Genomic DNA, 24,751 nt, shown 5'->3' with positions numbered 1-24,751 from the left:
AAAGAGTATCTAATGAAAAATGAGAATAATCTTTTCTGGGTTGCCTGGCAACAATCTGACAGGGAAAGAAGGAAGGGAAAGGCTTCACAGGAAAAAGAAAGTGAAAAGTGAAAGTGAAGTTGCTCAGTCGTGTCCGACTCTTTGCGACCCCATGGACTGTAGCCTACCAGGCTCCTCAGTCCATGGGATTTTCCAGGCAAGAATACTGGAGTGGGTTGCCATCACAGGAAAAGGACTGTACCTAAACAAACTTTGTGGGACCACGAATTTTCCAAGGTCTCCATGTGTGGGAAGCCTTTGTTGTTCAGTCGCTAAGTTGTGTCCAACTCTTTGCGACTACACTACACCAGGCTTCCCTGTCCTTCACTATCTCCCAGACTTTGCTCAAATTCATGTCCATTGAGACAGTGCTGCTATCTAACCATCTTATCCTCTGCCACATCTTATCCTCTTCTCCATTTGCCTTCAATCTTTCCCAGCATCAGGGTCTTTTCCAATGAGTCAGCCCTTCACATAAGGTGGCCAAAGTCTTGGAGCTTCAACTTCAGCATCAGTCCTTTCAATGAATATTCAGGACTGATTTCCTTTAGGATGGACTGGTTGGATCTCCTTGCTGTCCAAGGGACTCTCAAGAATCTTCTCCAGCACCACAATTTGAAAACATCAATTCTTCAGTGCTGAGCCTTCTTTATGGTCCCATTCTCACATCCGTACATGATTACTGGAAAAACCACAGCTTTGTCTATTCAGATCTTTGTCAGCAAAGCAATGTCTCTGCTTTTTAATATGCTGTCTACGTTTGTCATAGCTTTCCTTCCAAGGAGCATGCGTCTTTTAATTCCATGGCTGTAGTCACCATCCCCAGTGATTCTGGAGCCCAAGAAAATAAAATCTGTCACTGCTTCTACCTTTTCCCCTTCTATTTACCATGAAGTGATGGGACCGGATTCCATGATCTTTGTATTTTGAATGTTGAGTTTTAAGCCAGTTTTTTCATTCTCCTCTTTCACCCTCATCAACATGCTCTTTAGTTCCTCATTTTCTGCCATTAAAGTGGTATCATCTGCATATCTGAGGTTGTTGGTATTTCTCCTGGCAATGCTGATTTCAGCTTGTGATTCATCCAGTCCAGCATTTTGAATTATGTACTCTGCATATAGGTTTAATAAACAGGATGATAATAAATAGCCTTGTCATGCTCCTTTCCCAATTTTGAACCAGTCCATTGTTCCATGTAAGGTGCTAACTGTTGCTTCTTGACCCACATACAGGTTTCTCAGGAGACAGGTAAGGTGGTGTGGTATTCCCATTTCTTGAAGAATTTTCCACAGTTTGTTGTGATTCACACAGTCAAAGGCTTTCACGTAGTCAGTGATGCAGAAGTAGATGTTTTTCTGGAATTCCCTTTCTTTCTCTGTGATCCATTGAGTGTTGGCAATTTGATCTCTCGAAACCAGAATTTCCCTTAAACAACTGATACTTAAGCTTAGACTCCTTGGCCCTGAAAATAAAACATCTTTGATCAAGAGTCCTCTGAAGGTTGCAAGGCTGCTCCACAATCATGACAGACCACACAATAAACTACAATGTTCAAAGATCTAAATGTTCTATTTTACCTGCTTCCTTTGCCAAGTCAGGGTAGTCTCTCGAGTTCTCAACTTCAGGCTTTGTGAACTAGAAATAGAGAAGATAACAAAAGGAAACACTATGGTGATAGTCTCTCACAAGAGAGAACCACAGAAATACATTCATCTAGTCATTTAAACAAAATGAGTATCTATCAGTGTTGCTGGACTCTGATAATAAATAATATACAGCTTGTACCTGCAGGGAACTTATGTAATGGAAGACAGTGTACTAAGTACAGAATGATCTGGGAGAGACAACTACCCAGCCTCAGGGGACTAGAACGGCTTCCCAGAGAAACTGATATTTAAATAGGGTATTTAAGGATAAGTAGGAGCTAGGTTGGCAACCCACTCCAGTACTCTTGCCTGGCAAATCCCATGGATGGAGGAGCCTCGTAGGCTGCAGTCCATGGGATCGCTAAGAGTCGGACACGACTGAGTGACTTCACTTTCACTTTTCACTTTCACGCATTGGAAAAGGAAATGGCAGCCCACTCCAGTGCTCTTGCCTGGGGAATCCCAGGGACGGGGGAGCCTGGTGGGCTGCCGTCTCTGGGGTCGTGCAGAGTTGGACACGACTGAAGCGACTTAGCAGCAGCAGCAGGAGCTAGGTAATTGACAGAAAAGGAAATTCCAGAGCAAAGAAATGCAAAAAATAAAATAAAAACCTACCCTAAAGCCTATAATAAAAACAGCAACCTGTTACCTTCCACTCACTGGTTGCAAAGATTCGGATGTGAGAGTGACTGAACTGAACTGACTGAGCACTAGTCTTACATGCTCCCAAAATATCCATTTTCAATTCTTATAGATAGTTCTTTTAAAATGTCACATTTCTAAGTATTCTGATACTATTATTTCTTGACTTATCAATTTAAGAAATTATATCATAGTTTCCAATATGGGACGATGAGAATTATGTCTCTTAGACCACCTCACTTATATATTTACAGTTCCCATCCTCCTTATACCGGAGAAGGCGCTGGCACCCCACTCCAGTACTCTTGCCTGGAAAATCCCATGGATGGAGGAGCCTGGTAGGCTGCAGTCCATGGGGTTGCGAAGAGTCGGACAAGACTGAACGACTTCACTTCCACTTTTCATTTTCACGCATTGAAGAAGGAAATGGCAACCCACTCCAGTGTTCTTGCTTGGAGAATCCCAGGGACGGGGGAGCCTGATGGGCTGCCATCTATGGGGTCGCACAGAGTCGGACACGACTGAAGCGACTTAGCAGCAGCAGCAGCAGCATCCTTATACAGTGGAAACACAAGTTTTAAATTAAATCAGTATGTAGTGCTTACCTTATTAAGATAATGTTGCCTATTACAGGGCCAGGTTGTATATTATGATTACATGTGCTTCATTGAACAATTTTGTTTTGCTTTGTTTTTCCTGGAGTTAACTGCCTCATTTTGAAAGTTTAAGGCAAATACTCTTGTAACCATTGACAAAGATTCTCTCCTTCACCAAATTCTATTCAAGCTTCTCTGATTCCTCTTCTCTACTAGATCTAAATCTTGACCTAAGAGACTGAGGCATTAAGATAATTTTTTGAGTTCTAACTTGCTCAAGGCCAGGTCCCTAGGATAGTGAGGCTCCGCTTAAAGTGCCTGACTTAGAAAACTCCAGGCTGTCAAAAGAATTCACTGCTTCCTCCAGCCAACACCTGAATATAAGGCTGATTTCTTAGTCTCTGTGGGAGGGCAGGACCCTAAGCTTGGATAAGAGCCACTGAGCAAATCCAGATGGTTTTCACTAAACTCCTCTCTTTCCAGTTTATGTAAATTTTCACTTTCCTGACCTTATGGCTGGTGCTTGGCATCTGTGGGTTCTGCACCCCCCAGATACAGTGTGATAACTAAGGGGATTGAGCATCCATGGACTTTGATATCCAAAAGAAATTCTGGAACCAATACCTCAGGGACACCAAGGGACTACTGTACTGAGTCCCTACTCACCATCCTCCCTATTCCCTTATAACCCCCTTAATACACTGAGTCACATGTGTACAAAGTTACTTCACACTGGACTTTTGCAACAGCCTACTATTGATTAATAGCCACAACCAGGAGAAATATCAATAACCTCAGATATGCAGATGACACCACCCTATGACAGAAAGCAAAGAAGAACTAAAAAGCCTCTTGATGAAAGAGGAGAGTGAAAAAGTTGGCTTAAAACTCAACATTCAGAAAACGAAGATCATGGCATCCAGCCCCATCACTTCATGGCAAATAGATGGAGAAACAATGGAAACAGTGAGAGACTTTATTTTGGGGGGCTCCAAAATCACTCCAGATGATGACCACAGCCATAAAATTAAAAGATACTTGCTTCTTGGAAGAAAAGCTCCAATCAACCTATACAGCATATTAAAAAGCAGAGACATTACTTTGCCGACAAAGATCCTTATAATCAAAGCTATGGTTTTTCCAGTAGTCATGTATGGATGTGAGAGTTGGACTATAAAGAAAGCTGAGAGCCAAAGAATTGATGCTTTTGAACTGTAGTGCTGGAGAAGACTCTTGAAAGTCCCTTGGACTGCAAGGACATCCACCGGTCAATCCTAAAGGATATCAGTCCTGAATATTCACTGGAAGGACTGATGTTGAAGTTTAAACTCCAATACTTTGGCCACCTGATGTGAAGAACTGACTCACTAGAAAAGACTCTGATGCTGGGAAAGATTGAAGGTGGGAAGAGAAGGGGATGACGGAGAATGAGATAGTTGGATGGCATCACTGACTCAATGGACAAGAGTTTTAGTAAGCTCTGGGAGTGGTGATGGACAGTGAAGCCTGGCGTGCTGCAGTCCATGGTGTCACAAAGAGTCAGACACAACTGAGCAACTGGACTGAACTATTGATTAAAATCTGCCCTAACATTTTACCTAGTTTCTACCTTTATTTTTTGGTAACAACCATGCAAACTAAAAAACTGAACTTTCCCTGCTACTCCACAAACTCCTCTAAACACACTGTCCCTTATCTCAACCCCACCTCAGAATAAGGGTAATTATTATCCTGATTCTTATAATAATTACTTCCTTGTAGTGACTCATAGTTTTATCACCAAAGTGTCTATGGACACTATATTTCGGCCTTGCCTTTAAAAAAAAATTCTGGGCTTTTAAAATTATTTTTTAATTTAAGGTTCCTCTCCACTACATTTTTTCCCTCTCAACACATCTGTTAAAGACCTAGACTGTTGGGACTGTGGTTTCCCACAGTCTGGACTTTGTAGATTGCATATTCATGCAGTTCAACTTGTTCCTCTGTTCTCTGTCCCACATATGGACAGCTGGATCCAGAATCTTGCAGACTCACCCTATATCTCCCTATATCTCGCAAGAAAAACTGATCAGGTGCAACTGTTTTGCAAATCTGCAATTCTCTTTAACATCTGCTTTCATAAGAGGCAGGTGAATTCTTACATCTGACACAGCTGATTCTTCATTCAACTTTTGGCATTATTTTTTAGGTTGAATTCTATGAAGCAAATCTGAACTCACATAGATTTGTGGTTAGAAAAGGAAGAAACACTTTAATAGCCTCTTAAGATAATTGTGGATATTCTTTTTTAATACTAGACTAAAACATGACAAGTGGGAGTTTCTGACAAGCTAAAAGCAATGTTGAATTTAAAAGAATATCAATGAACTTTTCATACTCTTGCTATACTCAAGTCCATTAAAATCTTGCCCTTTGAGTAGGGTGGTGTTCTGGCTTTTCTCTGGAGCCATTTCACATAATTTCCCAAACCTCTGCCAGGAAGTTGGTATGTATCTGATCACCAGTGCTCTAGGAACAGGGTTGCCAATTACTATAATTAAATAATATAAAGAATTCCATTTAAATCCTTTTTTTCAACTTGGGCCTCCTTCCTGTCTTCCACTAAACCTAAAGGTCAGATGATGCTAGAGAAGCATCAGTTCAATTTCTCCAGGGAACAAGCCTCCTATACTTTGACAAGGAACTGATAGTCACCTAGTGGTAAAAAGGATCTTGGAATCCAATTATACCATGGAAGTGTTTTTCTTCCCTCCTCTCATCCCACCTTACTTGACATCTAGTACATGTAGGTCCTAAGCCTTCTCGAGTACTGCAGGAAGACTCAGCCAGTATAACCCTTCTTCAGGAACTTGGGCTCTGCATTTCTCTGTTTTGAGTCAATAACCACACTTCCACCAGCTTTTAATCATCCAGTGTTTTTCTGACATCATTCTGTTTCCTCTCCTAGTCACTTCACCCTGATGGGTTAATGCTTTAATGTCTTTACTGTCATTTTTGTGAGATTTGGAAAGCACCAATAGAGATAAATTCATATTTCCAATCTACTACACTTAACCAAACATCCTAACACATCATATTTAAATGATTTACCCTTTCCTTCTCCATATTATACATTCCTTAAGAACTTGGGTCTTTGGTAATCATGCAGATGGAGCCCTCAAGAGGGGACTAGTATATAAATTAAAAAAAAAAATTTTTTTTTGAAGGTATTCCCTAGTGGTCTAGTGGCTTAGAATCTGAGCTTCCAATGCAGGGGGCCCTGGCTTGATCTCTGGTTGGGGAGCTAGATCCAACATGCCACAACTAAAGATCCTGTGTGCTGCAACTAAGACCTGACAAGCCAAATAAATACATTTTTTTTTTATAAATACATTTTTTTAAAGGAATGGGATTACTGCCCTAACATCCATTTATGATAAAAACCCTCCAGAAAGCAGGCATAGAAGGAACATACCTCAACATAATAAAAGCCATATATAACAAACCCACAGCAAACATTATCCTCGATGGTGAAAATTGAAAGCATTTCCCCTAAAGTCAGGAACAAGACAAGGATGCACACTCCCTAATACTATTTGACATAGTTTTGGAAATTTTAGCCATAGCAATCAGAGAAGAAAAAGAAATAAAAGGAAGCCAGACTGGAAAAGAAGAAGAAAAACTGTTTGCAGATGACATGATCCTCTACATAGAAAACCCTAAAGACTCCACCAGAAAATTACTAGAGCTAATCAGTGAATATAGTAAAGTTGTAGGATATAAAATTAACACACAGAAATCCCTTGCATCCCTATACATTAACAATGAGAAAACAGAAAGAGAAATTAAGGAAACAATTCCATTCACCATTGCAACAAAAAGAATAAAATACTTAGGAATAAATCTACCTAAAGAAACAAAAGACCTATATATATAAAACTATAAAATACTGATGAAAGAAATCAAAGATGACACAAATAGATGGAGAAATATACCATGTTCATGGATTGGAAGAATCAATATAGTGAAAATGAGTATACTACCCAAAGCACTCTATAGATTCAATGCAATCCCTATCAAGCTACCAATGGTATTTTTCAGAGAACTAGAACAAATAATTTCACAATTTGTATGGAAATACAAAAAACCTCGAATAGCCAAAGCAATCTTGAGAAAGAAGAATGGAACTGGAGGAATTAACCTGCCTGACTTCAGGCTATACTACAAAGCTACAGTAATCAAGACAGTATGGTACTGGCACAAGAACAGAAATATAGATCAATGGAACAAAATAGAAAGCCCAGAGATAAATCCACGCACCTTTGGACACCTTATCTTTGATAAGGGAGGCAAGAATATACAATGGAGAAAAGACAATGTCTTTAACAAGTGGTGCTGGGAAAACTGGTCAACCATTTGTAAAAGAATGAAACTAGAACACTTTCTAACACCATACACAAAAATAAACTCAAAATGGATTAAAGATCTAAATGTAAGACCAGAAACTATAAAACTCCTATAGGAAAACATAGGCAAAACACTCTCTGATGTAAATCATAGCAAGATCCTCTAGAAACCACCTCCCAGAGTAATGGAAATAAAAGCAAAAATAAACAAATCGGACCTAATTAAACTTGAAAGCTTTTGCACAATGAAAGAAACTATAAGCAAGGTGAAAAGACAGCCCTCAGAATGGGAGAAAATAATAGCAAATGAAGCAATTGACAAAGAATTAATCTCAAAAATATACAAGCAACTCCTGTAGCTCAATTCCAGAAAAATAAGTGACCCAATCAAAAAATGGGCCCAAAAAAGCCATTAAATTGTAATATTTAAAGTTATTTAATTAAAAATAAAGAAAGTTTAATGAGGAACAAATTGAAACAAGAAAAAAGTGTTGAAATGACCCAAATGTTCATCAACTGGTGATCAAATAAATAAAACATGCAATGCAATATTATTCAGCCATCAAATGAATGGAGTTCTGATACATGCTATAACATGCCATAACCCTGAAATGATCATGTTAATTAAAAGAAGCCAGGCACAAAAGGCTGCATATTGCATTATTCTGTTCATGTGAATGAATATGTCGCAGACTAGGTAATTCTCTAAAGACAGAAAATAGAGGAGTGGATGCCAGGGCCCAGATGAAGGGGGAAATGGAAAATGTCTGCCAAATGGATAGTGTTTCCTGTTAGAGTGATGAAAATATTCTAGAATGAGGGAGTGGTTATGGTTATGCAACCTATAAAGAAATAACAAATCAATGAATAATACAGTTTAACTGCTAACAAACACATGAAAAGATGCTGAAGATCACTCATTATCAGAGAAATGCAGATCAAAACCACAATGAGGTACCATCTCTCGCTGGTCAGAATGGCTGCTATCAAAAAGTCCACAAACAATAAATGCTGGAGAGGGTGCAGAGAAAAAGGAACCCTCTTACACTGTTGGTGGGAATGCACACTAAGACAGCCATTATGGAGAACAGTGAGGAGATTCCTTAAAAAACTGGAACTAGAACTGCCATACACCCCAGCAATTCCACTGCTGGGCATACAAACTGAGGAAACCAGAATTGAAAGAGACACGTGTACCCCAATGTTCATCACAGCACTGTTTACAACAGCCAGGACATGGAAGCAACCTAGATGTCCACTGGCAAATGGATAAGATAATTATCCAGTCCACAGGCAAATGGACTGACAAATGGATAAGAAAGCTGTGGTACATATACACAATGGAATATTACTCAGCTATTAAAAAGAATGCACTTGAATCAGTTCTAATGAGGTGGATGAAACTGGAGCCTATAATACAAAGAGAAGTAAGTCAGAAAGAAAAACATCAATACAGTACATTAACACACATATATGAGCCTATATGCGAGACAGCAAAAGAGACACAGATATAAAGAACAGACTTTTGGACTCTGTGGGAGAAGGCGAGGGTGGGATGATTTGAGAGAATAGCATTGAAACATGTATATTACCATATGGAAATAGCTCGCCAGTCCAGGTCCGATGCATGAGACAGGGTGCTCAGGGCTGGTGCACTGGGATGACCCTGAGGGATGGGATGGGGAAGGAGGAGGGAGGTGGGTTCAGGATGGGGAACACATGTACAGCCATGGCTGATTCATGTGAGTGTATGGCAAAAACCAATACAATATTGTAAAGTAATTAGCACCCAATTAAAAAAAAAAGATTCTATCACCAGACTCTAGTCAGGGTCCTCTGAGCCCTCTTCTCTACTAGGCTTCAGTTCAGCTCAGTTGCTCAGTCGTGTCTGACTCTTTGCAATCCCATGAATCGCAGCACGCCAGGCCTCCCTGTCCAAAACCAATTCCTGGAGTTCACTCAGACTCACATCCATGGAGTCAGTGATGCCATCCAGCCATCTCATCCTCTGTCGTCCCCTTCTCCTCCTGCCCCCAATCCCTCCCAGCATCAGAGTCTTTTCCAATGAGTCAACTCTTCGCATGAGTACATGGCCAAAGTGCTGGAGTTTCAGCTTTAGCATCAGTCCTTCCAAAGAAATCCCAGGGCTGATCTCCTTTAGAATGGACTGGTTGGATCTCCTTGCAGTCCAAGGGACTCTCAAGAGTCTTCTCCAACACCACAGTTCAAAAGCATCAATTCTTTGGCACTCAGCTTTCTTCACAGTCCAACTCTCACATCCATACATGACCACTGGGAAAACCATAGCCTTGACTAGACAGACCTTTGTTGGCAAAGTAATGTCTCTGCTTTTCTATATACTATCTAGGTTCGTCATAACTTTCCTTCCAAGGAGTAAGTGTCTTTTAATTTCATGGCTGCAATCACCATCTGCAGTGATTTTGGAGCCCAAAAAAATAAAGTCTGACACTGTTTCCACTGTTTCCCCATCTATTTCCCATGAAGTGATGGGACCAGATGCCATGATCTTTGTTTTCTGAATGTTGGGCTTTAAGCCAACTTTTTCACTCTCCACTTTCACTTTCATCAAGAGGCTTTTTAGTTCCTCTTCACTTTCTGCCATTAGGGTGGTGTCATCTGCATATCTGAGGTTATTGATATTTCTCCCGGCAATCTTGATTCCAGCTTGTGTTTCTTCCAGTCCAGCGTTTCTCATGATGTACTCTGCATATAAGTTAAATAAGCTGGGTGACAATATACAGCCTTGATGTACTCCTTTTCCTATTTGGAACCAGTCTGTTGTTCCATGTCCAGTTCTAACTGTTGCTTCCTGATCTGCATACATATTTCTCAAGAGGCAGGTCAGGTGGTCTGATATTCCCATCTCTTTCAGAATTTTCCACAGCTTATTGTGATCCACACAGTCAAAGGCTTTGGCATAGTCAATAAAGCAGAAATAGATGTTTTTCTGGAACTCTCTTGCTTTTTCCATGATCCAGCCGATGTTGGCTATTTGATCTCTGGTTCCTCTGCCTTTTCTAAAACCAGCTTGAACATCAGGAAGTTCATGGTTCACATATGGCTGAAGCCTGGCTTGGAGAATTTTGAGCATTACTTTACTAGCATGTGAGATAAGTGCAATTGTGCAGTAGTTTGAGCATTCTTTGGCAGTGCCTTTCTTTGGGATTGGAATGAAAACTGACCTTTTCCAGTCCTGTGGCCACTGCTGGGTTTTCCAAATTTGCTGGCATATGGAGTGCAGCACTTTCACAGCATCATCTTTCAGGATTTGAAATAGCTCAACTGGAATTCCATCACCTCCACTAGCTTTGTTCGTAGTGATGCTTTCTAAGGCCCACTTGACTTCACATTCCAGGATGTCTGGCTCTAGGTGAGTGATCACACCATCATGATTATCTGGGTCGTGAAGATCTTTTTTGTACAGTTCTTCTGTGTATTCTTGCCACCTCTTCTTAATATCTTCTGCTTCTGTTAGGTCCATATCATTTCTGTCCTTTATCGAGCCCATCTTTGCATGAAATGTTCCCTTGGTATCTCTAATTTTCTTGAAGAGATCTCTAGTCTTTCCCATTCTGTTGTTTTCCTCTATTTCTTTGCATTCATCGCTGAAGAAGGCTTTCTTATCTCTTCTTGCTATTCTTTGGAACTCTACATTCAGATGTCTATATCTTTCCTTTTCTCCTTTGCTTTTCACTTCTCTTCTTTTCACAGCTATTTGTAAGGCCTCCTCAGACAGCCATTTTGCTTCTTTGCATTTCTTTTTCTTGGGGATGGTCTTGATCCCTGTCTCCTGTACAATGTCACGAACCTCCGTCCATAGTTCATCAGGCACTCTATCAGATCTAGGCCCTGAAATCTATTTCTCACTTCCACTGTATAATCATAAGGGATTTGATTTAGGTCATACCTGAATAGTCTAGTGGTTTTCCCTACTTTCTTCAATTTCAGTCTGAATTTGGCAATAAGGAGTTCATGATCTGAGCCACAGTCAGCTCCTGGTCTTGTTTTTGTTGACTGTGTAGAGCTTCTCCATCTTTGGCTGCAAAGAATATAATCAATCTGATTTCAGTGTTGACCATCTGGTGATGTCCATGTGTAGAGTCTTCTCTTATGTTGTTGGAAGAGGGTGTTTGCTATGACCAGTGCATTTTCTTGGCAAAACTCTATTAGTCTTTGCCCTGCTTCATTCCGTATTCCAAGGCCAAATTTGCCTGTTACTCCAGGTGTTTCTTGACTTCCTACTTTTGCATTCCAGTCCCCTATAATGAAAAGGACATCTTTTTTGGGTGTTAGTTCTAAAAGGCCTTGTAGGTCTTCATAGAACTGTTCAGCTTCAGCTTCTTCAGCATTACTGGTTGGGGCATAGACTTAGATTACTGTAATATTGAATGGTTTGCCTTGGAAATGGACAGAGATCATTCTGTCGTTTTTGAGATTGCATCCAAGTACTGCATTTTGGACTCTTTTGTTGACCATGATGGCTACTCCATTTCTTCTGAGGGATTCCTGCCCGCAGTAGTAGATATAATGGTCATCTGAGTTAAATTCACCCATTCCAGTCCATTTTAGTTCGCTGATTCCTAGAATGTCGACATTCACTCTTGCCATCTCTTGTTTGACCACTTCCAATTTGCCTTGATTCATGGACCTGACATTCCAGGTTCCTATGCAATATTGCTCTTTACAGCATCGGACCTTCCTCTATCACCAGTCACATCTACAGCTGGGTATTGTTTCTGCTTTGGCTCCATCCTTTCATTCTTTCTGGAGTTATTTCTCCACTGATCTCCAGTAGCATATTGGGCCCCTACTGACCTGGGGAGTTCCTCTTTCAGTATCCTATCATTTTGCCTTTTCATACTGTTCATGGGGTTCTCAAGGCAAAAATACTGAAGTAGTTTGCCATTCCCTTCTCCAGTGGACCACATTCTGTCAGATCTCTCCACCATGACCGGCCCGTCTTGGGTGGCCCCACAGGCATGGCTTAGTTTCATTGAGTTAGACTGTGGTCCTAGTGTGATTAGATTGACTAGTTTTCTGTGAGTATGGTTTCAGTGTGTCTGCCCTCTGATGCCCTCTTGCAACACCTACCATCTTATCTGGCTTATTACCATCTTATTTGGCTACTAGGCTTCAGCCTCCCCTAAAGTAGTGAGAAGAGATTTTACAAGGAAAATGAAGGAATAAGGATGTGGTTGAGCCAGGACTGTGGACAGTCAGGGAAGTGAAAACTTTCAAAATACGCAGAGCGGGGTTAGTCCACATGGAACTATTCTAGGTTTGCTGTCCCTTCTGCAAGCTTAGGCTCCCACAGAGACTGGGAGAGAGGAACCCTACCTTCAGATGCTGGCTGGAACAAACAGTAATTTCTTTTGGCAGTCTTGAGTTTTCTCAGGCCGGCACTTTAAAAGGGGCTAGAGTCATCCTAGGGATGTGTCCATGAGCTGTTAGAAACTATGTTAAGAGTTCATGCTGTTCATAAAAGTTCATTTCTCTTTTGCAACAGTGTATTACTGATTAAAATCTGTTCTACTACTTTAGCTTTCGGCTTTATCTTTGGCACTTGTCACTTTTATTACCCGCGCTTTACAGATTAAAATTTGGGGACTTAGATTGGCAGCCTTGTCCTAAAGTACACAACAGAGCCGGGCTTTCTCCTTACCCATGTCTTCCGGTTTCCTACAGGCTCAGGGAGCCGCGCAGGGCTCTCGGCCCGTAGGAGGAGCAGTTTGTAAAGGCCTGGAGCAGAGCAGCGAGCTTTCAGCGGGAGGCGGTGGTGGAGGGCCGAGTGGCCCGTTCCCAAAGTGGGCCCCCATGCTGCGCGTCCTGACCAGCACCCTGCGCTTTCCGCGCTCCTGGAAGCCGCTTGAGACCCGCGGCTGCTCCTCCAACCCCGGGGCTGCAGGCCGGGAGATCCAGGTGTGCGCTCTGGCGGGTCCAAACCAGGGTAAGTGCCGAGAGCCCGGAAAGCGGCTGGGGTGAGCTCTGGCTGGCTGAGAGGCAGGCCTGGCATGCCTGGTGCTGTTGGCCAGTACGGACCCATGGCCAGTACTCCCACTACAGGGAGGCAGACTGAAACTGATCTCAGAGAGAGAAAGCAGTGAGTGGTCCTGAGAGAGAATTTAGTTCCCTACCCAGAAATTGAACCTGGGTAGCCTGGATGAAAACCAGGAATCCTATCTCCTAGACCACCAGCAGGGAGAGGCTAGAAGGCAAGCAGGCATTTGAAAACAAGAATGTTTCAAGGAGGCAAAGACTGTAAAAACAGGTACAAAGCTTACTATTACAGACACAGCACAACATATGGGAGAGCACACAGAGAAGCAGTTATATTTAAGTCAGAAAAGCTAGACAGAAATACACATCCAGAGAGAAAGGGTATCTGGGGCCTCTCTAACGAGGAGGAGGCCAGTAAAGAGGTGAGTTAAATCACTTATAAAGGACAGCCTTTGGGTGTTTATATATGGCAAATTATCTGGTTTCTTCACACCCGACTGGCCCTAGGACCTCCCCAACATGCCTGGGCAACTTTTTGCTAAGATGGATTCCACTGCAGAGACCTATGGGGGTGTGTCCACACTTACTAAGGGGTGGCAACCCCGCCCTTTTTCACCCCTAAAAAGCCTTCCTGCACATGTGTAGACAAGGACATTTTTCTTGACCTCAGGGGTGATCATCTTACCTCTTTATTCCAGCAGAGCTCATTTACTGACACTAGCTTTGTCCTTGGCGGGTCTGGGTGAGAAACTTCAGTTTTACTCCACTGACAAACACTAGCTGTCTGGCCTGGGGGCCCATCTATCTCCTACCCCAAAACCAGTAAGGGGGAGGCAGGTTGCTCAGTGTGTTTGAGGATTGGACCCCAAAGTTCCTGCATCCCAGTAGAGGCTCCCCTGGCCTAAATCCTTTGGTAGGTGACCACCTTACCTGCCGCCCCCACCGTAATTGTGAAGGGATTCTGCATCAATATCGGTCCCCTCAGCCCCAGATTTAGTGGCCTGGGGCTGTGAGGAAAGAGAAGGGACTCGTTCAAGGGTAGAACTAAGTGCCAGCAAGCCCCACCCCCACCCCCATCCCCACCCCCGACTACAGCTTTAAAATGCCTGATTTTCCTCCCAGGCTGAGCTTCCTGGCGAAGTTCCAGTGGGCTGGGGCAGCCGAGCCAATTCCATTTGGCTTAGGGTGTCCCGCCTCCTGGAAAGGAGGAGCTGAGGAGGGGGGAGGGGTGGGAGAAAGGAGGGGAGGAGAGAGAGGAGAGGCCAGGAGGAGTGCTTGGCGCCCTCCTGTGCAATTGCCCTGCAGCTGCTGCTGGAATGTGGAGTCCTGCTGACTCAAGGGAAAGTTCACAGCACTCACTGGCAAGAACACCTTGATTGAGCCTTGTGTTGGGTTTTCTTGGTTGTGTTATATTTTGTTTTGTTTCTGTTTGGGGGCAGTGTTATTTGTGAAGGCGGGTGAAGGGCAGTGATTGGACTTTGCATTCAGTGGCATTCCCCTGTCTGCTGTTGTGTCACCAGCTGGGCAAGTTCTTCTTGTCTTTACTTTCTCCCCCGGTCCAACCCCTCTAACCTTCCCCGCATTTAAAGTAGCACTGTGTCCAAATTTTAGTTGACACAGATTGTATTGTTCTAGGCATCTCATATTTCTTCTTTTTTCTTGCTTGATGCTAAGTTGAAGAGCTGTTGAAGAATTGTTCCTTGCTCCGTGATATTGCATACTGTTCCCTATGTACGTCCCCCACTTTTGATGGACATGAAGAGGCTTCTGGCCTCCAACTGCCTCACTTGGTGAGAATTCTCTGGCCATGTGGGATGGCTAGGGTTAGAGAATACCCCAGATGCTCTCATGCTTTGTTCACTGCCAAACGGGCAACAGTGTTTGCCTTGAAATAGCTATAACTATTCTCCCAACTTTACAGATCAATAAACTGAGGAACAGAGAGTTTAAGCAACATGAACCCGGTCTGATTTTAAAACCTGTGTTCTCAACTATTAATGGACATCACTATTCTTCTAGTAATTCAGAGACTAAGAACACAGACTTGTACATTAGTTGAAAAATTATCATGGCTCACTTGTAGATAGGAGAATTTTTTATCCAGAAATAACAAGTACCACAGTAATCCAAGTCTGTGACCCAACCACTAATGCCAAAGAAGCTGAACAGTTCTATGAAGACCTACATGACCTTCTAGAACTAACACCAAAAAAGATGTCCTTTTCCTCATAGGGGACTGAAGTAGGAAGTCAAGAGATACCTGGAGTAACAGGCAGGTTTGACCTTGGAGTACAAAATGACGCAGTGCAAAGGCTAACAGAGTTTTGCCAAAAGAATGCACTGGTCATAGCAAACACCCTATTCCAACAACACAAGAGCTGACTCTTCACATGGACATCACCAGATGGCCAATATAGAAATTAGACTGATTAGATTGTTTGCAACCAAAGATGAAGAAGCTCTATACAGTCAGCAAAAAAAAAAGACAGGAGCTGACCTTGAATCAGATCATGAACTCCTTATTGCAAAATTCAAAATTAAATTGAAGAAAGTAGGGAATACCACTAGGCCATTCAGGTATAACCTAAGTCAAATCCCTTATGATTATACAGTGGAAGTGAGAAATAGATTCAAGGGATTAGATCTGATAGGCAGAGTGCCTGGAGAACTAGGGATGGAGGTTTGTAACACAGTACAGGAGGTGGTGATCAAAACCATCCCCAAGAAAAAGAAATACAAAAAAGGTAAAATGGTTGTCTGAGGAGGCCTTACAAGAAGCTGCGAAAAGAAGAGAAGCAAAAGGCAAAGGAGAAAAGGAAAGATATACCCATCTGGATACAGAGTTCCAGAGAATAGCAAGGAGAGATAAGAAAGCCTTAAGTTAACAATGCAAAGAAATAGAGGAAAACAATAGAATAGGAAAAACTAGAGATCTCTTCAAGAAAATCAGAGATACCAAAGGAACATTTCATGCAAAGATGGGCACAATAAAGGGCAGAAATGGTAAGGACCTAACCGAAGTAGAAGATATTAAGGAGAGGTGGCAAGAATACACAGAAGAACTGTACAAGGTCTTAATGACCCAGATAATGATCACTCACCTAGAGCCAGATATCCTGGAACGTGAAGTCAAGTGGGCCTTAGGAAGCATTACTACGAACAAAGCTAGTGGAGGTGATGGAATTCCAGCTGAGCTATTTCAAATCCTAAAGGATGATGTTGTTAAAGTGCTGCATTAAGATGCCAGCAAATTTGGCAAACTCAGCAGTGGCCACAGGACTGGAAAGGGACAGCTTTCACTCCAATCCCAAAGAAGGGCAATACCAAAGAATGTTCAAACTACCACACAATTGCACTCATTTCACATGCTAGCAAAGTAATGCTCAAAATTCTCCAAGCGAGACTTCAACAGTATGTAAACCAAGAACTTCCAGATATTCAAGCTGGATTTAGAAAAGGGAGAGGAACCAGAGATCAAATTGCCAATATCCACTGGATCATCGAAAAAGCAAGAGAGTTCCAGAAAAACATCTACTTCTGCTTTATTGACTATGCCAAAGCCTTTGACTGTGTGGATCACAACAAACTGTGGAAAATTCTTAAAGAGGTGGGAATACCAGACCATCTGACCTGCCTCCTGAAAAATCTATATGCAGGTCAAGAAGCAACAGTTAGAACTGGACATGGAGCTGGACTAGTTCCAAATTGGGAAAGGAGTATATCAAGGCTGTATATTGTCACCTTGTTTATTTAACTTATATACAGAGTACAGATGTGAAATGCCAGGCTGGATGAAGCACAAGCTGGAATCAAGATTGCTGGGAGCAGTATCAATAACCTCGGATATGTAGATGATACATACCACTCTTATGGCAGAAAGTGAAAAGGAACTAAAGAGCCTCTTGATGAAAGTGAAAGAGGAGGGTGAAAAAGCTGGTTTAACACTCAACATTCAAAAAACTGAGATCATGGCATCTCTTCATGGGATCCCATCACTTCATGGGAAATAGATGAGCAAACAATGGAAAGAGTGCCAGACTTTATTTTCTTGGGCTCCAAAATCACCTCAGATGGTGACTGCAACCATGAAATTAAAAGATGCTTGCTCCTTGGAAGAAAAGCTATGACCAACCTAGACAGTATATTAAAAAGCAGAGACATCACTTTGCTGAGAAAGGTCGCATAATCAAAGCTATGGTTTTTCCAGTAGTCACATATGGATATGAGAATTGGACCATAAAGAAGGCTGCAATGTGTTGGTCACTCCATCATGTCTGACTCTTTGTGACTCCAAGGTCTGTAGCCCTCCAGGCTCCTCTGTCCATGGAGTTCTCCAGGCAAGATAACTGGAGTGGGTTGCCATTTCCTTCGTCATTGGATCTTCCTGGCCCAAGGATGGATCCCAAGCCTCCTTCATTGCAGGTAGATTCTTTACTGTCTGAACCACCAGCTGTGCTGTGCTCTGTGCTGAGTCTCTCAGTCATATCTGACTCTTTTCAATCCCATGGACTGTATAGTCTGCCGGGCTCCTCTGTCCATGGGGATTCTCCAGGCAAGAATATTGGAGTAGGTTGCCATGCCCTCCTCCAGAGGATCTTCCCAACCCATGGACCGAACCCAGGTCTCCCTCATTGCAGGCAAATTCTTTACCATCTGAACCACCAGGGAAGCCCCTGAACCACCAAGGAAGCCCTTGAAGAAGTCTGAGTGCCGAAGAATTGATGCTTTTGAACTGTGGTGCTGGAGAAGGCTCTTGAGAGTGCCTTGGACAGCAAGGAGATCCAACCAGTCAATCCTAAAGGATTCTGAATATTCATTGAATCCTGAATATTCATTGGAAGGGCTGATGCTGAACCTGAAGCTCCAATACTTCGGCCACCTGATGTGAAGAGCTGACTCACTGGAAAAGATCCTGATGCTGGGAAAGATGGAGGAGAAGGGGAGACAGAGGATAAGATGGTTGGATGGCATGATCAACTCAATGGACATGAGTTTGAGCAACTCTAGATGATGGAGGACAGGTGTGCTGCATTCAATGGGGTCACAGAGTCAGAAATGACTAAGCCACTGAACAAAAGTATAAGCATCAGGAGATTAAGCTTCTGCCCCTGCCAGAGGGCATATAGAATGTCCTAGAGGGAAGGAGATAAGGAAACCAAGAAGAGGCAGTGGAGGAGGCATGAGGAGGAGACCCACACCCAGGAGAACCATCCCACCATCCTCCTACAACTCACCAGTTCTGTCTTCCACTTGGCGTGACAGCACCAGAGCATTGTCACATTGCGCCTGTTGTCTTTGAAAATGAGATTAGCCCGTTAACCACTCCTCACTCTTATGGCTTTACTCCAGCTCCTCAGCTGAATATTCAAGGTTCTCCACCACAACCTGACCATGTCACCTTATATCTCCTACCATGGGTTTGTTCATTTTAAGCCATCCCACTTACGTGTTTTCTTCTAACTATGCCCCTGACTTGGGTCCTCTCCTCCCTCTCTACCTTTGTAAACCACTTAGGAATTGCACCCTCTTCCCCCACCCTTGTCCTTTTACATTCCTTCTGTCTGAACTTGTCTTCCTAATCACTTGTTAACTCTGAGAGTGAGGATTGCTAGCTGGGTCCACCTAGTAACTTTGGCACATTCTCTTCTTTTCTGAGCCTCAGTTTCCCCCTCTGTATACTAAGGGATTATTAAGGCTTCCCACACAGCTCAGTGGTAAAAGAATCTGCCAATGCAGGAGACACAGAAGACTTGGGTTTGATCCCTGGGTCAGGAAGATCCCCTGGAGAAGGGAATGGCAACACCCCTCCAGTGTTCTTGCCTTGAGAATCCCATGGACAGAGGAGCCTTGCAGGCTACAGTCCATAGGGATGACAAAGAGTCAGACACTACTGAGCAACTGAGCACACATACCCACACGACCTTCCAGTGGTTTCTATCGACTCCAACCCACATCATTGTGTGATCCAGAACCAGACAGATGTGACTCTAGGTCTTCTGCTAAGCAAATCAAACCATCACGGGAGTCTGATAAGAGTAGAGAGGGTGCAATGCAAACCCATCATTATTACTGGGGTCCAGCAAGGGCAATGTTCCCAGAATAGGGTGTCAACTAAGAAGTCAGGGACCACGGCTGGGTCCTCTATTTCTCCGGGACCTGGCATGTGGTAGTACCAGCTGAACATTGTCAGGTGAATGAATGAAAGCCAAAGACACCCTGTCTGGCCCCTTAGGTCTCCCAGCTTAGAGCTCACACCTCATATTGGGTCCTAGACTTTCACCAGCTTCTGTGCATTTTCCCTGCTCAAAGTGCCCACAGACTCTAGTTATACACTTATGGACATTATCTCTTAATCTTCATTACAACCTTTTTAGTATTTCTATTTATAGATCAGGAAAGTGAAGGTCAGAACGATAAAGTAACTTGTCCAAGGCTATGGAGCTGGGATGTGACTGAGCTGTGACTTCAGCCGAGCACCATATTTGCATTCTGCAAGAGGGAGCTAGAGATGAAATATGGGAGAGAGTTAGCCAGAGAAAAAGGAAAGACAGAACAGGAAAGTGAAGAGGAGAGAGGAAAGTTCCTGTCAATCCCAGGATGTAATGACTATATTTGTTTTCTATTGCCACATAACATATTACCACAGACTGTTGCTTAAAATAGCGTACACTTATTATCTCATAGTTTCCATAGGTCAGAAGTCCAGGCACAGTTTTGCTGGGTTCTCTTCTTCAGGGTTTTAGCAGGCTGCAATCCCAGAGTTGGCAGGGGCTATGGTCTCTCATCATAGGCTTAACTGGGGATGGATCTGCTTCCAGGTTCCTCAGGCTATTGACAGAATTCATATCGTATTGTTGTAGTACTGAAGTCCTGTTTTCTTCCTGTTGGCCAGGGGCCACTCTGAGCTCCTGGAGGCTGCCCTGTGGACCCTGCCACAGGACCGTATCCATGGGCCCACTAGTGTGTGCTAGTAATACAGTCTTTTAAAATTTTACTTAGTTTTGGCTGCTCTGGTTCTTCCTGCACGCAGGCTTTCTCTAGTTGCCGCGAGCAGGGGCTACTCTCTAGTCGCCATGTGCAGGCTTCTCATGGCGCTGGCTCCTTGTTGCAGAGCTTGGGCTCTAGCGCACTCAGGCTTCAACAGTTGTGGCTCAAGGGTTTAAGGACTGGGCAGTAGTTGTGGTGAATTAGCTTAATTGCCCTGCAGTGTGTGAAATCTTCCTGGGTCAGGAAATGAACCCACGTCCTCTGCATTGGCAGGCAGATTCTTTACCAGTGGACCACCAGGAAGTCCAATACAGGGTCTTATATACATTATAAACTAATCACAGAAGTGACATCTCATTATCTTTGTCATGTAATTGGACCTAATCTTAGAAGTGATCTTTTATGACCTTACCTGTGGTTCTCTTGGTTAGAAGCAATTCACAGGTTCTGCCCACACATTCAAGGGAAGGGGATTATTCAGGATATGAACACTGGGGCCACTCTAAAGTCTATCTGCCACAGTGACCTTGGACCTAGACTGTTCTCCTCAACCCTTCTGATGTGGTTCCTCTGTATCCACCAGTTTCCCTTCCCCAGGTTGCGACATTTTCTTTTCTGGAGAGGAGGACCTTTGGGACATCTGAGTTCCTCAGTGGGACCTCCAGGCCTGCGGGGCTCAAAGAGTTCTATGAAGGTTTCCAGGGAGGCTGACGAAGCCAGATAGACTGCATGTTACATTTCTCTGTCCTAGACCACAGTTCTCTAACTGTGGCTGTAAAGCCTTGTCCTTGAGAGCACCAGAACTTTCACTGGCCCTTCTGGGTGTCTCAGATCAACTCACACTGAGAACACCATCTTAATAAATTCTGCTTGTTCCACCAAGCTAGGTACACTGAGAGAAAAGAATAAGAGGCCTTTGAAGACCAAGGGATTGGTGAACACATTCCTCTAATCCATCCGGACATTTTACAGGAGGGGAAACAAGCGAGAAGGCATAAGCGTATTTGAGCCTCTGCCCAGAGTCGGTCTCTGTCCCCCACACTCGGCCCTGATTTGGCACATGAGGCCAGAGTGATGTACAAAGGCCAGATTGTAGGGAATCTTTTGGGTGGTAATAAGGATTTAGACTGAATTCTGATGAAAAGAGAAGCAAGAAGAATATGGTCAGATTTGGGTTAGAAAGATGACTTTGACCCAAATGAGGGAATGAATGTGGAAGGGGAAGGGGAGGCAAAACTGAGGACAGTGGGCCAGCTGGGGCATTCACGCAGTAGAAGGAAGAGCCCATCAGCTTAGTGGCTGCAGGAGGGCAGGGTGTGAGCTGCAAGGTCTGAGATCCAAGAGGTTGAATCGTCTGCCTCGGACACTGAGTAAACTTCAAGTGTCAGAAAAATGGAGGCAACAGGATGCCGGGAGCTGGTGAGGCATTCCACTCGTGACAAAGGTCATGAGGAAGGAGGCTCGGCATACGCAAAGGCGGGATCGAGCCTCAGGAGTCCCCCTGGATATTCTCGAGCATCTACCCCCAAAAAACCAGAGTCTGCCTACTTTATTGCTTTGTGCTCTCACCTCTGACTTTACTGGGGGCTGTCCCCCACCACCATCTCACTCTCTCTGTCCAAGAGCTAACTTACAGCTCCAATTAATAAAGTTCCTGGGCAACTAGGAGTGTTTAAATCCAAACCCCTCAGATGGCTCTCTAACTCGCCTGACAAGTTTACCCGGATTCCTACAGCTATGCATACGATTGTTTACAGTCTCCCAGCCTCGAGAGGCACAGGAAGCTTAAGATATTCAAATAGCTTAGAGCCTCTCAGAGAGTTAGAAACTGTCAGAATAAAACTAGTAAAAGATTTCATTGATGAGCCAATGTTTGTTGCCAAGTTTTCACATCTCCTGAATTGTATCCTTGAATGTGTATTAATTAATATAGTTGCTATGTAGAAAAAATAAGTAGTGGCCTTGGTGTTAGTAACTTTAGACCCTTAAGGTAATAAATTCTTTCCTTTGTTGTAAACCCATTACACATCCGCCCTATAGGAATGCAATTTTATCTTCGGAAGATGGCACCAAACCTTAAAATAATTACTCTTAGAGAAAATAAGTCTTATGGTTGATAAGTCTTTGTCAAGAGCCATAAAATGTTAATAGGCCTTCTGGCCAGAAGATGATGTAAATCACCTAAACCATTTGTATACGATAAATTTGCAGGAAAGAAACCCCGGTTTTTGATAAGGATCAAAAACTGCTGACTTTGCATCCCCTATTATCCTCTATGTGTAACTTAGGGTATATAAGCCCCTGTTGAAAATAAAGCTACGGGCCTTGCTCACCAATGCTTGGTCTCCCCATGTCATTTTTCTCCTTGTCCTCCAGCTGAGTCTCCATCTGGAGCGCGGATATCCTCTGCGACCATTTATTTGCCTGGGCTTCTAAGACCCACTTGAGAAGGTGTCTAAGGTGGGGCACCTTCCGCTATTCGAGAGGGCGCCTGCGGCCTCCGTGGTCAGAGCTAACCTCGTGTCACAGGTTATATTGATTTTCCGCGTAAACCAAGCTACTCAGCTTCTTTTCTCCACTGAATTTTCCTACTGAGCTATCCTCATTCTATTACTCTTTACATCTCTAATTAACATTTGAATAAGCCATCTCCCCTTCGAATACCCTGGATCAGCCGGGGCTGGACCCCGGCAACAGGAGAGACCTCCGAGTTGATATGTCATTCACTCACCAAAGGAGCAGAAGAATGATCATTTTTTGACATGTTGGTCTAGATGTCAAGTGAGCAGCAGGATTTTCAGGCTTGGAGCTCAGAGGAGAGCAGGCTGGGTGTGCGGGGAAGTCCTGCGTGTACAGGAGCCAAGCACACGGGAAGCGGGAAGGAGAAGGGGCAGACAAGCAAGCGCAGCCCTCCTGACTCCTGTCACGCCTCACGGGGCTCTCCCTTTCCTCTGAACTCCTCCAGTTCTGGAAGACACTAAAAGGTGCCCCCCTCCCCCTGCCAAGAAATATGCTACATTGGCATAGGGATAATCTTGAGCTAAAGCCGCTTGAAATAAACAGCAGATGCAAGAAGGGCATTTCTTACTGAAAACAGAAGATAAGAACTCCTGTTTGAAAAATGCCCTTCCTGAAACTGGGGATTAAAAAAAATATTCAACAGGGAGTTGAAGCCAAGAGAATCCTGTACAGACAAGTGTGTTGAAACAGACAAGTGTGGGCAACTGTGTAGAAACAGGCCTTATCTTCCTGTAGCCTCCCACACAGTTAACTTTGCCACAGTTGCTGCTCTTCCTACTGTAAAAGCGTGTTGTGTTGTGTTGTCAACACAGTTGTGTCCGTCTCTTTTGACCCCGTGGACTGCAGCACACCAGGCCTCCCTGTCCCTCACTGTCTCCCAGAGTTTGCCCAAGTTCATATTCATTACATGGATGATGCCATCTGGCCATCTCATCCTTGATGCCCTCTTCTCCTTCTGCCCTCCATCTTTCCCAGCATCAGGGACTTTTCCAAAGAGTCGGCTGTTCACATCAGGTGACCGTAATACAGAGCTTCAGCTTCAGCATCAGTCCTTCCAATGAGTATTCAGGGTTGATTTCCCTTAAGATTGACTGGTTTGATCTCCTTGCTGTCCAAGGGACTGTCAGGAGTCTTCTCCAGCACCACAGTTCGAAGGTGTTTGGCACAGTCTTTGGCACTCTGCCTTCTTTGTGGTCCACTGTAAAGACACTAAAAGGTGTGTCTTTTACACTCTCACAAGCATCCATGACCACTGGGAATACCACAGTCTGGACTATACAGACCTTCGTCAGCAGAGTAATGTCTCTTCAACACGCTGCCTAGGTTTGTCATAGCATGTGGACCTACCATTTCTAGGGGTCTTCATTTCCTTTTGAGGAGTCCTGTGTTACATAAAACTTGAACAAATTCGTATGCTTTTCTCCTGTTAATCTGTTTTATGTTGGTTTAATTCTCAGGTGCAGCCAAAAAACATTAAAGGCCCAGCAATATAAACCCTATAGTACCCGCTCTGCTGCACTCAGGGCCCTCATCTGTGCCACTCCCTCTCTGAAATAGGCTTTTCCCCACCAACACACACACACACTTTTGTCTGGCTAACTCCTATTTATTCCTCAGCTCTCAGCTGAAAGGTCACTTCTTCCCCCAGGAGGTCACTGCTGATCTTCTACACTAGGGCTCCCCTCTGCCCACTCTAAACCCCTATCCTCCTGTCTTTTTTTCCCCCATGTACTCGTCACAAATAGTAATTACTTGTTGAGTGTCGATCTCCTCTGTTAGACTTTCAGGATCTAAGAGGACAGGGACTGAGTCTGCTCTAGTCTCTGACATCAGTGTTTAGTACAGAGGCCAGAGTGTGTTAAATACATAACTGTACAAACGACTGAATAAAGAGATCTTGGATTGACCTTTCCGGAAC

The 24,751-nt window shown here is 43.6% G+C and overlaps 1 protein-coding gene and 2 long non-coding RNA genes across 7 annotated transcripts in view; 1 reads left to right on the top strand and 2 right to left on the bottom strand.

Annotated features, from left to right (window-relative positions):
- Positions 1-2,548: 2,548 nt before the first annotated feature.
- On the bottom strand, positions 2,549-14,360 carry LOC147375357 (uncharacterized). The gene is made up of 2 exons (XR_015159451.1): positions 14,257-14,360; positions 2,549-2,881 (listed from the first exon to the last, which is right to left on the bottom strand). It is a non-coding gene; the product is annotated as an uncharacterized LOC147375357 (long non-coding RNA).
- Positions 13,076-24,751, top strand: part of ECHDC2 (enoyl-CoA hydratase domain containing 2) — a 30,398-nt gene continuing 18,722 nt past the window's right edge. For all 5 annotated transcript variants that reach the window (XM_086388813.1, XM_086388797.1, XM_086388791.1 and 2 more), the window contains exon 1: positions 13,076-13,276. Coding sequence is in view for 3 of the 5 variants with exons in the window: in XM_086388797.1 (XP_086244923.1) it covers positions 13,144-13,276 (133 nt within the window). In the remaining 2 variants the exon portion in view is untranslated. The remainder of the gene's footprint in view (positions 13,277-24,751) is intronic.
- Positions 17,057-23,266, bottom strand: LOC147375356 (uncharacterized). The gene is made up of 2 exons (XR_015159448.1): positions 23,045-23,266; positions 17,057-18,244 (listed from the first exon to the last, which is right to left on the bottom strand). It is a non-coding gene; the product is annotated as an uncharacterized LOC147375356 (long non-coding RNA).

This window comes from Bos grunniens, chromosome 3 (assembly GCF_055505025.1).
Source record: "Bos grunniens cultivar Pamir isolate PY7600 chromosome 3, Bosgru_T2T1.0, whole genome shotgun sequence".
Lineage (NCBI taxonomy): Eukaryota > Metazoa > Chordata > Mammalia > Artiodactyla > Bovidae > Bos > Bos grunniens.
The sequence above is the reverse complement of the archived record's forward strand: the minus strand, read 5'-3'. Positions and strand labels throughout refer to the sequence as shown.